The 16,920-nt window shown below is 44.7% G+C and overlaps 1 protein-coding gene across 1 annotated transcript in view; it reads right to left on the bottom strand.

Moving 5' to 3' along the window:
* Positions 1-13,550, bottom strand: part of DCBLD2 (discoidin, CUB and LCCL domain containing 2) — a 39,065-nt gene extending 25,515 nt beyond the window's left edge. Inside the window, exon 1 of the mRNA XM_072350212.1 lies at positions 13,302-13,550. Within this exon, the coding sequence (XP_072206313.1) occupies positions 13,302-13,413 (112 nt within the window). The 5' untranslated portion in view covers positions 13,414-13,550. The remainder of the gene's footprint in view (positions 1-13,301) is intronic.
* Positions 13,551-16,920: the final 3,370 nt, after the last annotated feature.

The following is a 16,920-nucleotide window of genomic DNA, read 5'->3' as shown; positions in this document are numbered from 1 at the left end:
GGACTGCCACACACTTTGTGCCTGAGAAGTTAAAGATTATCAGTGCATGTCTGGCATGCGATATACAGTACACCAAGGGCAGATTCATCATTCAGGAGCTATATGAAAATCTCTATATATTAACTCCCAGTGAAACAGTGAAACAACAAAGCCTCTCCTTATTTTACTAGTTCTAAAAGGGTAGTTCTTGAGCTCCTCTATACAATTGGTGCTTCGTTGCTTCTACTGCAGTTGTATAAACAGCACTGATCATCCCCAGAGACACCATACATCTTTTGTCAAGGAACGAACTGGCAACACTCAGCAATTTCTCCAAGAATAACAGAAAGCACAATTGTCTGCAATACAGCCACACGTACAGTAGCATTAGATAGTTAATTTACGTAAAAGGCATTAATTAAGTACCACAGAATCTTTTGCTTCTGTTAACTTGTGTGTGTGTGTGTGTGTGTGTGGAACATTTGAGCACACATGAGACAGATGTCAAGTCCTAAATCAATTACTCTTGCATGAGATGACAAATTCTGTCATTAGTTTGCAGTACACAGCTGAATGAGTCCTTTCTTTCAGCCCTGTCCATCACAAAACAGACACAGTGTATTCACAGAACTAAGCAAGCTCCTCACCACATCACTTGTGCACATGCATTCCACCTGACACTTGCTGGAAGGTCAGCACATGTGCATCGATTCTGTGTGCCCCAAGGAGCAGGTTCACGGCAAACACAAATAACCTCAGTTCTTTGCTGAGCAGAGTCAGAAACACAGGCGCCTCTTCTTGAGCTGGTAGAGGAAAGCAGACTGATGTCGTCAGCAGAACCATTCGTCTCTTCCAGAGGTGCCTCCAAATGCAGTCTGAATGAATTACCCTGATGGATTACAGATGACCCCTGGGCTATGCACGCTGATGTCTGATGCAATCATGCAGCTGATTTAACATAATTTCTCATATCCAAGTTCTTTATATCAACAAAACAGAGAATTTCAACCAACATAAGCATACCAGAGCACATTTGATAAGGAGAAAATGTAACATTTAATAAAACGAGAGGATTATCACACATGCAGAAGTGGGTGCTAAGTACTCTATTAATATCCACTAAAGAGATTAAATGACTTCAACAACTATGAAAATAATTATTCAGAATTTCTTTCCCCTGAGATCGGCTGCTGCTAACAACCGCTAATCTTGTTTCTCATTATCAAAACATGTTAAAAATGAATCTTATGACCTTGGGAATGCTTTCCCACTCCTTGGGGAAGAGGGAAGGATAAAATAAAGACATTGGACAGTTTACGATTAAAGCTTAACTGATCAAAACACCAATCTCAATTTTTAGCGCATGGCACAGCCACTTGTACAGAAGACAAGGCAAGGGGAAGCAGTTTTAAACTGGAAGAGGGCACTTAGACTAGCTATTAGGAAGAAAGTCTTTACTGTGAGGATGGTGATGCACTGGAACAGGTTGCCCAGAGAGGCTGTGGATGCTCCCTCCCTGCAAGCATTCAAGGCCAGGCAGGATGGGGCTTTGAGTAACCTGGCCTAGTGGGAGGTATTCCTGCCTATAGCAGGGGGTTAGAACTAGGTGATCTTAAAAGGCCCTTCCAACCCAAACCATTCTATGATTGGATTAGCTCCAAATATGCAACTCTCCCTACTTCAGCCTTCAGTGTGCTCATCTCTTCAGTTTAGCTCCTGTGCACCACATTTCCCTGCTCATTAGCAGCAGCGTTGACATAGCATCTACTTTTTGCCTTCCTCAGTGCAGACAAGGAACGCTAAAGAATTAAGTGCCTCAAATTCTGAATAGCTTTTTAAGGTATTTTTAAATACCTGTTTCCACCACAACCCACAGAAGTCTGTTCTTCAGGAGGGAATCTGCTCCTCTGTCAGAATTAATTTTCTTAACAAGCCAACAAGTACACAGCCCACTTTCATCTTTATGACACTGATCTGCCTCAGTAACATACTGTTGGAGCACTACAGATGTTTTACAACATAAAACGCCCCACACCTCTGCAACGTAGCTATCGCTCAGCCACACTTGAAGGCACTTAAATTGGTGCAGCTGTGAACAAAAGCGAGCCTTGTCTGTCCAATGCTCTGGGCCACTTGTTCTCACACCCTTTCTGGTTCAGGAGGTAAACACTTCCGCAGCTATGTTGTAAACCAGACTAGGGACTAGGAAACCGAACTAGACTAGGAAAGAGTTGTTAGTTTTAACCTAACTCAATTTAATTTATGGTGCAAACGCAGCGGTGCCTTCTCTGACAGAAGCTGCCTTCTCTGACAGAAGGATGGCTCAGCATGAGGATAGAGAAACATCAGCAATTGCTTCTTGGTTAGCCCTGCCAGTTTGCGGTGGCATCTTGAGCTCCCCCACATCCCAACCAGAAACAGGTAAGCCATCCCCCCCCCATGGGAAGGCCACTCATAAGGTTGGTGCATGGGCATGAGGAATGGAGCTGGTTGAAGATGCACCAGTGCCCTTCTCATCTCCATGCCAGACTTGCTTTGGACCACCTCATTTCTATGAGGCAGTTACTGTACAACTGTCAGTATAGGGCAAGTAAAGGAGGGCAGGTTGAATTGCAATTGTCTCAGCTTCAGTTGATGTACTTATCATACGTGACCAATCTGGTGGCCTTCTATGATGGAGCAACAGCTTCAGTGGACATAGGAAGGGTTACAGATGTCAACTACCTGGACTTCTGCAAAGCCCTTGACATGGTTCCACACCACATCTTTCTCTCTAAATTGAAGAGGTATGGATTTGAAGGATGAACTGTTTGATGGGTTAAGAATCGACTGGCTGGATGCAGCCAAAGGGTTGTGATCAATGGTTCTGTGCCAGGGCGGAGGCCGGTCACAAGCGGTGTCCCACAAGGGTTGGTCTTGGGACTGGTGCTCTTCAACAATGACAGAAATGATGGCACTGAGTGCATTGAGCAAGTTTGCAGATGATGCCAAGCTGAATGGTGCAGTCAGTACACCGGAATGAAGGTAGGCCATCCAGAGAGACCTGGACAGGCTGGAGAAGTGGGCCCATGAAAACCTAATGAGGTTCAATAAGACCAAGTGCAGGGTGCTGCACTTGGATTGGCTGAACCCATGTATTTGTACGAACTGGGGGATGATCTCCTTGAGAGCAGCCCTGCAGAGAAGGACTTGGGGGTCCTGGTGGATGAGAAACTAGATGTGAGCCAGCACTGTGTGCTTGCAGCTCAGAATGCCAACTGTGTTCTGGGCTGCATTAAAAAAGCAGAAGCCAGCAAGGAGAGGGAGGTGACTGTCCCCCTCTACTCAGCTCTTGTGAGGCCCCATCTGCAGTACTGCATCCAGGCCTGTGGCCCCCAGTACAGGAAGGACGTGGAGCTCTTGGAACAGGTCCAGAGGAGGGCCATTAACATGATCAGAGGGCTGGACCACCACCCCTATGAGGAAAGGTTGAGGGAACTGGGTTTGTTTAGCTTGGGGAAGAGAAGGCTCCAGGGAGAGCTCATTGTGGCCTTCCAGTACTTGAAGGGAACATATAAACAGGAGGAGCAATGGCTGTTTACAAGGGTGGATAGGACAAGGGGGAATGGTTTTAAACTAAGACTTAGGTTAGATATTAGGAGGAAGCAAAAGCAAAAGCAGCTGATAAAGGCAGGCTAGCTATGGTGAAAAGTGATTTACAAGAGGATTCCATCAGAGCTCTGTGGTCAAGGATACATACAGCAGAAGCCCTCCAGGATCTGCTGCCCATACTGAATAACAATGACAGTTCATGTTGTGTGTTGTCTTTTGTCTGGCACATGCAGCTTTCCTGCTTCCCAAGACATATCATTTACTCAGCAATCTGCACCAACACGCTTGTAAAAATAAACGCTGTTGTGCTTCAATGCTCTGAGTGTTACAGAGCAAAACACAGCTGATCAAGGAAATGAAAAGGAACACACAGAAGGTCACACAAAACTGGATCACAATAACCAGTAGGCAAGGTCAGAAAAAGCCCCAAATTACTTCTAAGTTATTCAAAATGCCTCATCCAGTCTGGTCCAAACAGAATTTTAGAAGTTTTCAATAGTTCAACAAAGAAGTAGGAAAGTCCAGACTCACACTAGCAATACAGATACTAAATCATACTACAGTCACTTTTTTCTCTCTTTCATTATCAGACCATGAACACAGCCTGCACTGCAGGTCCACAGTGACACAATCTAAAAGCCAATGGCTGCAGGACCACCTTGGTCTCTTCAAACAGCAGCAGCTTCACACCTCATGCCCTGCTGGTGCTCACTGTATCCTTGCTAAGCTGTACTACACTCAGGTTACAACCCTATTCGCCCCTTTGCATGGGCACACATACGGGTCAACAGGTGTCTGACAATCATGGTAGCAAGCACAGTGGAAATGATGGGAGCTAGAACAAGGAGGGGAAAACCGGTTTGGCTACCAGAGAACAACAGAAGATGACAGGGAGTAAGCTGATGGTTTGAATCCTTGAACAAAGAACAGGGGATCATCCAGAAAACACACAGGAAAAGCTGGAACTATTTGTGCCCAGCAACTGCACCAAGAGCACTGGCTTTAAATACCAACCTCCAATGCTCATTAAAGTTCATACTCCAACTGCTGAAACAACAGTAATCTACATCTCACCACTAGCATCCCCTTCTGCCTTGGAAGGTGACATACCAGCATTGCTTTGATTTATAATACACGTTTTCAATGTTAGTTTCAAGATTACAATGAGAATTGTTTAGCCTCCCTGTCATGAACAACTCCATCTGAGCATCACTAAACGTAATACACGATTTGTTCTAAAATGTAACTCAGTCCTAATTTTGAGCTGTACATGTTCCACTAAAAAGAAGATATTTCCATTCCTGTGATGGTCTACGAATACAATCAATCAAATAGATATTCACAGAATCACAGAATTATCAAGGTTGGAAAAGACCTAGAAGATCATCTAGTCCAACCATTACCAACATTTCCCAGCTAAACCGTATTCCTCAACGCAACATCCAAACGTTTCTTGAACACTCCCATGGTTGGTGACTCTACCACCTCCCTGGGCAGTGCATTCCAATGCCTGACTACCCTTTCTGAGAAGAAATACTTCCTAATGTCCAGCCTGAACCTCCCCTGTCGCAGCTTGAAACCATTCCCTCTAGTTCTATCACTGTCTACACGAGAGAAAAGGCCAACCCCCAGCTCACCACAACCTCCCTTCAGGAAGTTATAGAGAGCATATAGTACATATTGATGTACTATCAAACAATAAGATGATTAATTAGAAAGAAGACAGTAAGTCTACTTACTTAAGTGACTGTTTTTTAAGCATGAAAATGACAGTGTATGTCCACATATATACATATATCAGAAAACAACCATTTAACAAGAACATGCAAGAAGTCAGTAACGTGTGAAGCTCCAGGAAGAAGTATCTGCCAACTTAAACCAGGAAGAAAAGGGTTCCTTCTATTACACAACTGAAGAGCTTGGAAACAGCTCTTTGTACATGAAAATATCAGTAATGAACATGCTTTATCTGACCTCTTCACATATATTGGAGCAAAATCAAGCTTTTAAGCATTACTTTTATCTCTTTTTTCCATCCTTGTGATATTGAGTCACATTCTAACACCTGTACACTACTTACCAACAGCAATCAGCAGATAACAGACCTAAAAGTTTCACAGAACTCACCTATTTGTAAAATAAATACTCAGTACCAATGTCTCCCTGCTATCCCTGCGGTATGATGTTTTTCCCACATTCTCATCATCTTGGAGCAATGTTTAGCTAACCAGATAAAGCTTTAACTGGCTACAATCCTGTTGACAACCCAACAGTTGTCAACTATGGCCTTGCTGGCAATCTAAGCGCTCAGTGTATTCCACATACATGCTGGATCACCGCAGTCAACTATCCTTTCAGAGGCAAATTCTCCTAGCTCTGAGAAGTAATCAAATGAAATCAGAGCAGTTTAAGTCATCTTCTGTTTTTACAGCTTCCCCAGTTTGCCTCCATTTCATTCAAGATACTGAGGGATGACACAGAATCATAGAATCACAAGGCTGGAAAGGGCCTACGAGATCATCTAGTCCAACCGTCCTCCACTTACCATACCTACAGAAGACCACTAAACCACATCTCCTAGCTCCCTATCCAGATGCTTCTTGAACACTCCTGCCTCGTGCCTGTGGGGCTAGACTATAAAAAAAATATTTACATCCAAACAGCTGTACACCCCAAGTCTAATTAATACGCCACTTTAGTTCCACTTCAATATAAAACTAACAGTGTAGAGATAGGATGTACAACAAAAACAGTGAAAAGTGATGGAGCACTGGAACAGGCTGCCCAGGGGGGTTGTGGAGTCTCCCTCTCTGGAGATATTCCTGCCTAGACACCTATCTGTGCAACCTGGTGTAGGAGCCCTGCTTTGCAGGGGGACTGGATTTGATGATTTCTGGAGGTCCCTTCCAGCAATGAGCAAAACTGATGTTGTAATACAGTCTTATCAATGCATGACAAACCAGCGTAAAGAAAGCACGAAGTTCTTCTCAAAAGAAAACAACTCATCAAAAAGAAACAACAGTACCAGGCTTGAACCCTCTCTCTGAGCCTAAATTAGAGGTCACTATACAGAAAGGTGGATCCACAGCATTGTGGACCAGAAGGGCCCTTTTAAACAGGATTTCTTGTATGGCATAACTACATACACCTGGGTTGGTAGGACTTTAAACTGAGAGAAATCAGAACGCTGCATAAAATGTAACTTTCCAGATAGTTTTCAGACTTGATTTAAAAGTGTCTTGAGAAGGATAATTCTTTACTGTTTCTGAGACTAGTATGCTTTAAGTGCTCGGACAAAAGAAGATAAACAACCGTTTTCTAACTTAAATAATACACCTACTTTACAACACGTGGGTGAATTCTCTGTTATTCAGTACTAGAATTGCCAAGAATGACAAAACTAAGTGCATAAACTTTGTTCAGCTTCCACAAAAACATTTACTAATGCAACAGCTATGTGTGCTATCATAGCAGTGGTACAGAACTGGAACTTCCCTAACTCCACTACCCTTCAAAACAAACAAGATATGTGAAATTTATGTTAACAAAGTTCATTTCATCAAAAACCTACAGTTTATTCTTTTCAGTGAGATGTTAAGAGCAGCAGTTCTCAACAATTCTAAGAAAATAATGTTGGAGGAGGGAAAATTTCAAATCACGCACCATACAGACCAGCAAACAGGCTCAAGCAGACTCTTCTCATCAGTAAAAGTGAAAAGGAAGCATATGTGACAAGTACATAATCAGCTCCTGCTGACATGCCCTTTTTTAACAAACCCCTTTTCTTCAAAAGGATTTCCCTTGTTAAAACAATTACCCTTAGCTGTTAAGAACTCCTAAAGGCTCGAAAGGCTCGCACACTCTATGATATTTCATGCACTTTTTTTGTGACCGTATTACAATAGTTTTGCATCCACTAAAATCATAGCTGCAGTGCAAATGCATAAGTAAATATTTAAGAGTGTAAGTTGCTATGTATGGCCCATGCTTGATTTTCAGGATGCAACTGGTGTCACCCAAGTCTAAGGATAACCAGTGACTGAGTTTCAGCACACATCACCTGTTTGCTGGCCTTACTGAATGAAAGCTTGTGGTCACCTGAATTCCAGTCTCTGCATTGAGAAAAATAATCTGTCTATCTCAAAAAGAACGAACAATTAGAGAAGTAGAGATTTTGTATGAAATGGCAGCAAGCATCCACCTGCCAGAAACTCCCATAATTCCAAGATCTACTTGCTGAACTAAGTGAAACACAAGTAGCTAGATGAGGTATGAACTAAGTCTGCCTTAAACTGATTTTTGAAGAGTTTAACAGCCATAAAGAAAAGCATGAAGATACCAAAAATCTGGTTTCTCAAAGCCATCCCATTAAAGACCAGGCTTCACAGCCAGTAACCCATTACTCTGTAAAAGCCTGAGCTGACAATTTTGCAGACCCAATTTTATGCTAGTCACTATGTGGCCTTTTAAGTTAATACTACTGCTACCTGTCCATCCCCATAATGTCAGCTCAGTAACAACTCTACAGCCTATGCTTTGCACAGTGGTTTCAACTATACCAATGTTAAAAAATAATAATAATAATTGATTGAATAAATTAATCTAAAAGAAGCTCATCATTAGGTAATGCAGGAGGAGAGAAAAAGCCTTCGACTACAGAACCAATTCTTGGTAATACTGACTAAGCGCTTCCCCACTGGGAAGCACACAGTTGCAAGGATGGGGATGACAGGCAACAGCTTATTCAAAAACCTTTTAAAATATAGAAAAGCTACCAACAGAGAAACGTTTGTCAGTAAGGTGAGCAGCAGTTACAACAAGAATCACATCTGTACTGATGATTACCTGAGTTAAGCTGATTCATGCTAGGCAACACTTCCCTAGTTGATGACTAGTTGTTACAGGAAAGCAGCAATCAGATTATAAACCTCACACTTCACTTCTCAGAGCAAAAAGCATGTGGGAAAACCACAGAAAAGGAAACAATTTGTTCTTCTCTTATGCAAGTAACATAAGAAAATATTTCACCCTATCTCAAACTCCATCTCCTTTCAGTAGCACAAACATAGCTCATGAAGATGTACTACTCTGTCAGAGGGACACTGGCTTAAGATGCCCAATATAACAGCCCATAGACTTCTGAACGAATAGACATTTACATTAATGTGTTAACACTAACTCACATACTCTTTAAGTCCTGTACACACACTATGTGCACTGTGCTGCTTGAATCCAAAGCAACATGCAATAGGTTCTGGGATGGAGTACGAGAAGCCTAAGAGCTTGGACACAAAATGGTGCTGCCAGCATACTTTGAGGAGGAGCAGTACCTCAGCAGGCTCCCGGACATCAGCTGTGCTGAACAGAATCAGCACTGCATGGCAACCTCCCAGACAGCATGGCTCTGCACAGCACATGTATGTACCTATGTACCTTCTGCCTACCACATCCACTTAACCACTTCAAACAAGGCTCAGCAATCGGAGGAGGAAAAATTGTTTTGTTGATATTCTTGTTTTCAAATGTGAAGGAGTAATCACCATCTTTAGGTTCGTACTTTCAATAGCAGCTTACTCCTCTCCTGTTTACCAAGAGCATTCCTCCGCACAATGCTGTAGGGCACTCCCTCTCCCTAACGTCCACGCTGCAATGCTGGGAAGCAAAAGAGAACATCAGAAAACTCAAGGCAGCAGCCACAGCAGCTAGGTCTGGCAGAACTTCACGCCTCAGTCTTGAAAACCTCTTCTGTATGCCTTGTCACGAGGACAGAGGGGATGTGCTTCAGCACTCCTGCCTACATGGCACCAATCCTGAATCCTCAAGAGTCAGCATTCTGCACAGTAACATCTGCACAATGCTGCATTCTTAAGTGAAACTGTAACATTAGCAAACAGTGAATAGTTCAACAGAGCACTGCTCTCCTCATCATAAAAGACCTACTCTAATGTTTATTTGGCAGGTGATAAATCTTTCATCCAACGAGCTTGGAGGGGGTGTCTTTTTAATCAAAATAATTCCTCGGGGTTTGGCTGTGATCCTTTTCTTCCCAAATGAGTCCAGCCAAGGACTATGGACATGAAGAGCGAAGAGACACTACCCAGCAGAATACAGCAAGAGGAGAAAATGGCACTGCTAAGAAAGGTAGCACAGGACAATTGTCACACAGCAGATAGTCACCTGGTAGCACTTCACACTGACATGCCAGGAGCTCTTTACAAAAACCTGGGGTGCGTTATTACGCCCTTTCAGCTGGAAGGTTTTCCTAGTCCCCAAAAGGGATGGACATCTATTTCCAAGTCCACACTGACCACAGTAAAAGCCACAGCTGCTGGCTGCCTTGCTAGCTGGTGGACCAAAGGTGAGGCAGGGGCACTGCAGAGAAGGGGAGGGTAGATGAAGGAGCTCCAGAGAACAGACAGTGGATCCAGGAACCCTGATACTCCATTGCAAGACAGGAGGCTGTGGATAACTCTCACTAGGCTCAATGCACACAGTCATTAACTCTTTCTCCCAATGTTTCAGATCACAACAACTCAGCACTATACATTCAAAAGGGATTTATTTTTTCTGCTGTGCTGTAGCAAATGTTTTTTAAGCTACGATGATGAATCACATTCTTGTAGGAGGCTTGATTATGCAATAACATTCTCTTCGATTGGCAAAACATGGCAATCACATTCAAAAACAAGCACTGCAAAGACTAATCTTTTAAAGAGGAAGTGGTAAACAAATCTGCTTCAAATCACTTGGGTATCAACTTCAGCACTGAAAGTTTATTTGATACTTAAGGCCTTATATGCCAATCCGTATTCACTAGGAAACCCATCAGATGATTACCAAACGTGATAAAGTTCTTGTTCCCTACAATCTTTGTGCCTTCAGAATAACTGACATCACTTACCTTCAGTTTGGGTGCAAGACAAGCAAGCAACCATTTCTCTCTAAGCTGTTTTACAACACGTCTCTACACCCTCAAAAAAGTTAACTAATAAACGTGTCACACAGGATTTACGGCACTAGTTGGACATCTGTTAGGAGCGCTGCTTCTCTAAATGCAATCCGCAAAGAGCAGGAAGCCTCTACGGGGCTGGCCTGCTTTCCCTCAGCTACTTAATTATATGAAAAACAACTAAAATGCTTTGTGTTCCTTTCTATTATCCATTTCCTAGCAAGCAAGAGCTCGAGTCACCACAGCGTTTTCAAAATCACACCAGCACAATCACAGCAGCCTCCTGTTCCTGATGCACAGGACTGTTTCAATCACATTATATACTTTTCTCTTGAGCTTTTCACAATGCTTCCACTGACCTCATGCAAAATGCCCTTCTTTTCCAAGACAGTGAGCCACTGCTCAGCACCCTGTCCCAAAGAACGCTGAGACACGTACACAAGATGATTTTCAACATGACAGACCACACTTTAAACCCACGGCACGGTGGGCTACTAAGCAAAATGTCTGCTCACTGCAATACCACCTGCATTTCTTCCACCTTAGTTCTGACCTCCTCACTCAAAGGGAAGGAAAAATAAGCTTCACGCTGACCAAAGACACACAGCTATTTTTTAATCACTTGCTACTAGAGAGGAAAGCTGGTAGGAAGATGGAAACATTCCATCTTCAGAACAGGATCCACATACCTTGCAGCATGCGAGGCTTAGAGCTGCTGAACAGCAAGAAAGAAAACAAATAGCTGCTTGCTGAGAGGTTCAGCCTCCCTAATGCACTGAGCCAGCCCGGGCTCCTATGTAACATGTAGGAACTCACTGTATTTCTTCTAAGAGATTAAAGGCAACTTGAACTGTGGAATTTCCTAAGCCTTGGGTGCTTTTTTCCTGGTAATCAAAATACTCCCTTACAATTCAATGCACATATTTCAGGCACTCATTTAGTTCTGTGCAGATCCTTCTTGAAAAAGGCGACAGTTTCATTTCTCTGTCTACTCTTTAACCAAATTAGAACTACATCAATACTGAAGACACAGGCTCCCCAGCCTGCAGCAGGATAAATGAAAATACATGAGGAAACAGTCACTCACAAGCAGAGTTTTCTCTGAATTTCCAACATTTTCTCACTATAAAGACCACTGTATGCAACAGCGCAAGAGATCTGAACCTTTGGTTACCAAATAAAACGAAGCTTGTCAATGAGCAGCTTTCCCTCCCTCTTTGAAACGAATCTTCTGAGCAAACTGCAAGCATTAAGCAGACGGACCCTTTAAAGTGAAATTCTGTATGTGAGTCCATCAGCAGTTTCTCAGAGTACCAAAGGAACAACAACATGAACAGCACACCTGGAAATCCAATGTCCATGTGCTTGCACTTCTTGCTATGTGGTGCCAACCCTTTCACACACAGCTGACCACTCAACTGAGCTGATTCAGCTCCTTGAGCTGAAGGAAAACTACACCTCTTTCCTTTCCCCCTGGTTATTTCAGTTTTCTCCTAGAATAACAAACACAGTCTGCTCACCAAAAGGTCAGACAAGTGTCAGGTCAGCACAAGCATTTGGAGCACACGTCCAGAAGTGCGATGCTTCAACAGCATGATCCAACACCTCGCTGCTGCCGGACTCATCAGAAACAGCCTTCAAAAGACAGAATGCTCCAACTGCCCTATTTCTTCTCATAAAACAAATGGGTCTTCTCCTCCTCTGTTAACAACAAAAGCACGCCAAACGCTTGCTGGTGTCAGCTTCATATGTGTATAGGTGGAAATAAGATAACAAGATAAGACAACAGAGTAGTTTATTACACCTTGCCAGTCTTTTTCCACACAAGAAATTAGTTAAGATGCGTGCTTATCAGTAGACTGCATGTATTTTCTGATTGCCTTTGTGCATTTAACTACAGCGTTTGTGGCATTCAGATACATTTCCACCTCTACATTTCCACCTCTCCTTCACACGTGCAGAAAATTACTTGAAGTGAGTGAGCTGGGTTCCCAACCCGAAGCCAGAGCAGTGCCAAAGCAAGGGGAGCTGAACACTGCATTTCTCAAGCCCTGTATTCGCAGAAGGGAGAGCTTCAAGCTGCTGTCAAAACACTCACTCCCACCGCTCTCGCCCGAGGCTGTGATCAAAGTGACACTTCCTGTGGCATCCTCTGATCTGCTGCCACAGAGTGACCGCATCTCACCCTGTAATTTTCAAGCCGTCGAGGCCTGATCATTAATTCCACTCAAGGACAAACCTCACCGACTTCTCTAAACCAAAACAAACAAACAAAAAAAACTAAACACCAAAAACCAACAACAACAAAAACCCAAAAAAACAAACAAACAAACAAACAAACAAAAAAACAAACAAACAAAAAAAAAACACCCCGCATCAAACCACAGCGACCAACGCACCCTAACCACAGATTCCGCACTTCTGCCCCTAGATCCGCTCCCGCACGTTCTGGGCAGCGCTCGGTTTATCTCCGCAGCCAGCACGGCGTCCCCGCGCTCTGCCCCTCGGCTCACACCACTCCACTCCCCCGCGGAGCTGAGGCGCAGCCGTGCCCGCCGCCCCGCGCTCCTCCCGCCCGGGGAAGGCCTGCAGCCTCGGCCGGCCCCAGCGCGTCGGGAGAGGGAGGAAGGAATGGGACTCTGTCCCCGCGAAGGGGCTCTTCTTTACGACGTGGGGCCACGGGCCGGTGGCGGAGCACAGGTGGGAGCCCGCTCCCCACCGCGCAGCCACGCAGGGCCGGTTTCTGCCGCTAGCCCGCCCGCCCGCTCGCTCGCTCACTCACCTTTCTGCGCCTCTGAGCCCCGCAGCAGCGGCGGCAGGAGGAGAAGGCCGAGGCGGAGTAGCGAGGCCGCCTGCCGGGTCCCCGCGGGGAGCGGCCGCCCCGGGCTCACCATGCCCCGCGGCGTGGCCGGCGGTCAGAGCGCATCGCGGGCTGCGGGGCGGCCGGGCCGGCCCGGGCCGCTTCTCTGCCCTGAGCCCCGCGGCCGCCGACGGACCGAACGCACGCCCCCAACCGCCGCCAGGCGCCCCCTGCCAGCGGCCCAAGCGCTTCCGGGTGCGCGCCGCGGCCCCCGGCGGCTGAGGGGCTGCCCCGCTTCCTGCCGCCCCCGCGGCCCGCCCCCGGTACGCGGGAGCCCCGGCGTCGGGAGGGCTCCTGAGAGGCGGGGCGGGACGTTCGCCCCACGGGAGATGGCTCCGCACTTAGCTTAGGCGCCCCTCTTTGTGCCTCTTCGGTTCTCCTTTGCGATCTCACCGAGAGCGATTCGCTTTTGAGGCAAAAGTCGGTGGAGACATGAGTTTCGCCGTTGCAAACAGAAAAGAATAAACTGGTGTCTCCAGTCTGTGCTTATAAACACGATTCCAGCTTTAAGAAAGCGAGAGAACAGCCGAGAGGGCTCAGGGCATTGCAATTCCGGCTGTTCCTCACCTAGCTCTTGAATGCCTAGTGTGAGATCAGAGGATGGTTATAGAGGGCTTTGCTGCTGCGTGAGGAACAGATATTACATCTTTCATGTATTTCAACAAGAAAGCAAAATTGCGCTTCTGGGGAGACTTGGAGTAGCTGGTCTTGCACTGAATTAGTTGCCCAAGGCAACCACGAAAGCTTGTTTGAGGGGCAGCAAGCACTCAAAAGCATTCTCCGCATCCCCCAGCAGTTCTGTGAGGCAGATGCTCTTTTCCCAACCAGTGGTTTCTGCACCCACTGCACTGCCATGGCAGGAAGGGCACCTCAGGAGAAGTCCTCCCCAGCCACACAGCTGCACAATGAACTGTTTATATGGCACGCACCGATTGCTTTAAGATTGCTGTTGCTAGTCAAGATGTTGAGAATAGACAGACGGCCAAGTCAATGCTCAGTGCTTGCTGAGGCTTTTTTCTGCATAGAAACATGCAGGACACTACGAAGCATTCCCCAATGCAAGTTTACTACGTTTTATGCTTTTCTTCCATTGATACCTTTTTAGCAACACCTCAATGAAAGCAGTCAATGAAGGCTATTGGACACAAGCCCATTTTAAATCACTTCGCAGCATGCAACAGTCACTGAGACATCCCGCAGCACGTAATGGAAGATGGGCTGAAAGGAATCTATGTGCTCTCCTTTGTCTCCCATTCAGCAGAGGCAGAGGTTCATACCGCAGGTCACGTGAAGCGGTTATATCACTGCAATAACATCCTTTCTGCACTATAGAGACCACATTCCTAGGATCACTAATCATTAGCGGTATTTGTTGTGTACTGGAAAAATCACTCCTTGAATAATTTGTGGCTTAATAGTGCCGTGCATTAACAGGAACATCCTACACATAAATCAGCAGTGTTCCCTGGTGGACTCGGAAAGGTTTCCTCCCGCATTATTTTTTGTTGTGAAGACTGTGTGTGGTATTTTCCAAGCTCGATTCAACCGTTCTAAAGGTTTTTATTTGCTCGTGTGAAAAGAGAACTGGATCTGGGAGAGGGCTGATTTCTACAAGGGGTGTGAGAACTTGCAGTGATTCCTAAAGCTGCCAGAGGCTGAATTCGCTCCGTCTTACAAGTTTGTCCTGGAGCCACATTCCCTAACCACAAATGGCTCATGCAGAGCACTAGGATACATACTTTGCAAAGGGAACGCCATCCTGATGGAAGTGGTGACAAACTATGACAGTTTATCCACACTAAAAGCCTTAAAGATTTATGGAATCTACAGAGCCAAAGAATGAGGAATATCATTCCATTAGCAATGCAACTGTTTGGATGGCTTGTCTTAATACACACTTTTAATGTAGAAGAAGAGAAAAAAAAAAGGAAGAAGAATTAGATAAATCCAGATGGTCTCCCTGGCTTTCAGAATCTTCCTCCTCCTAAGAAGAGTGCAGCACAGAATGAGTTTAAATAGACCATCTGCAGAGTGCTGCACATTTCAGTTTGTGAGAGTTCCCAGGCAACTCCTCTGGGGGAAACAGGACTGTATATAAAGGCTCCATTTTAGATTGTGACTTAAAACTGCCCCTGTCATCAAATCAAAACAGATACATAACTAAAATGTTATGGGAAACAATCATGCAATATTGATACCATAAAGCAAGGTACCAACAAATACTCTCAAATCAGCATAAATCCTTTTTTTCAAGAGGATAGGTCAAAAGATCATACTAACTTCTTAGTGCCAACAGAAAAATGCTTAGGCAAGCAAGCATTTCTATAATGTTTCCTTCCCATTACAAGTAACTTCTAGAGGTAAATGAAGCTATCCAATCCCCATCTGGCCATCTTCCCCTCAGAGGCTTCTGCTGTTTCTTTCTCACTGTGGTTCTCTAGCTTTTCCATTCGCTTATTATATCTCAATAGCTGAATTCAGCTGGAGGGCAGGGCTGCTACTCAGAGGGACCTCTGTGTTCTACAGTAACAAGCTGACACAAACCTCCCACACTCCAAGAAAAGCACGTGCAAGCTTTTGTATCTGAAAGGAATTGCCCATTGCAACTATATATTCTGGAGGATATTCATAAGCTGGTCTGCAGAAAAAGAAACTGGAGTTTCTAATGGACAAGCAGCATGTCATAGTGAAGAAAGCCAGTGGCATCCTGGACTATATAAGCAAGAGGTCCAGGGGCCAGCAGGGCTACGGAAGTGATCCTTTACCTCTGTCTGGCACTTGTGAGTCTGTGTCTGAGTGCTGTATCCAGTTTTGGGCTCCCCCAGTACAAGAACAATATTGATCTGCCAGATGGAGTCAATTGAAGAGGTCTCCAGGACAGTCAGAGGCTGAAGAACATAATGCATATGATAGGGCTGAGAGAGATGGACATCTTCAGGTTGGACAAGAGAAGGCAAAGGGGAGATCTTGTTGCTGCCTGATAACTATGTACCCACAGGACAGGACTGGAAGATGGAGCTGGCCTGTTCTCAGAGGTGCACAGTGATAGGAACAGGCATAAGTTGCAACAAGGAAAACTCCATATCCAGATAGAAGAGGAAAAAATACCATGAGAGTGTTCAAACACTGGCACTGGTTGTCTGGAGAAGTTGTAAAATCTCTAATCTTTGCAGGTTAGTAGCTCTTCTACCTAAGACGGAGGGATCCAGTGTCCTCCTGATGCCTGCCCATGAATGACTGGATCCACATCATCTCTGAAACCGTTCAAGCTCCATTTATGTACTACAGAGCAGTATATTCACTGAAATATGGCTTTGTAATTTAACATCCATAACAACACTGGAACAAAAACTCTCACTTTGCAGATAATTTTTAGTTGTTAAATTATTTGAATTAAGACAGTAGCAAAGCCATTATTGAAGTGGTTATTGTTCTCCTTTGCCATAATTCTGCTTTTAGGCAACACACTTTGATAAATGATTCCCATAGTCTTTTTAATTAAAAATCCAAAGAGGAGCAATGAAGAATTGTGAATAACTAT

This window comes from Excalfactoria chinensis, chromosome 1 (genome assembly GCF_039878825.1).
Source record: "Excalfactoria chinensis isolate bCotChi1 chromosome 1, bCotChi1.hap2, whole genome shotgun sequence".
In the NCBI taxonomy this organism is placed as follows: Eukaryota; Metazoa; Chordata; class Aves; order Galliformes; family Phasianidae; genus Excalfactoria; species Excalfactoria chinensis.
This window is presented reverse-complemented; position numbering and strand designations above follow the sequence as displayed.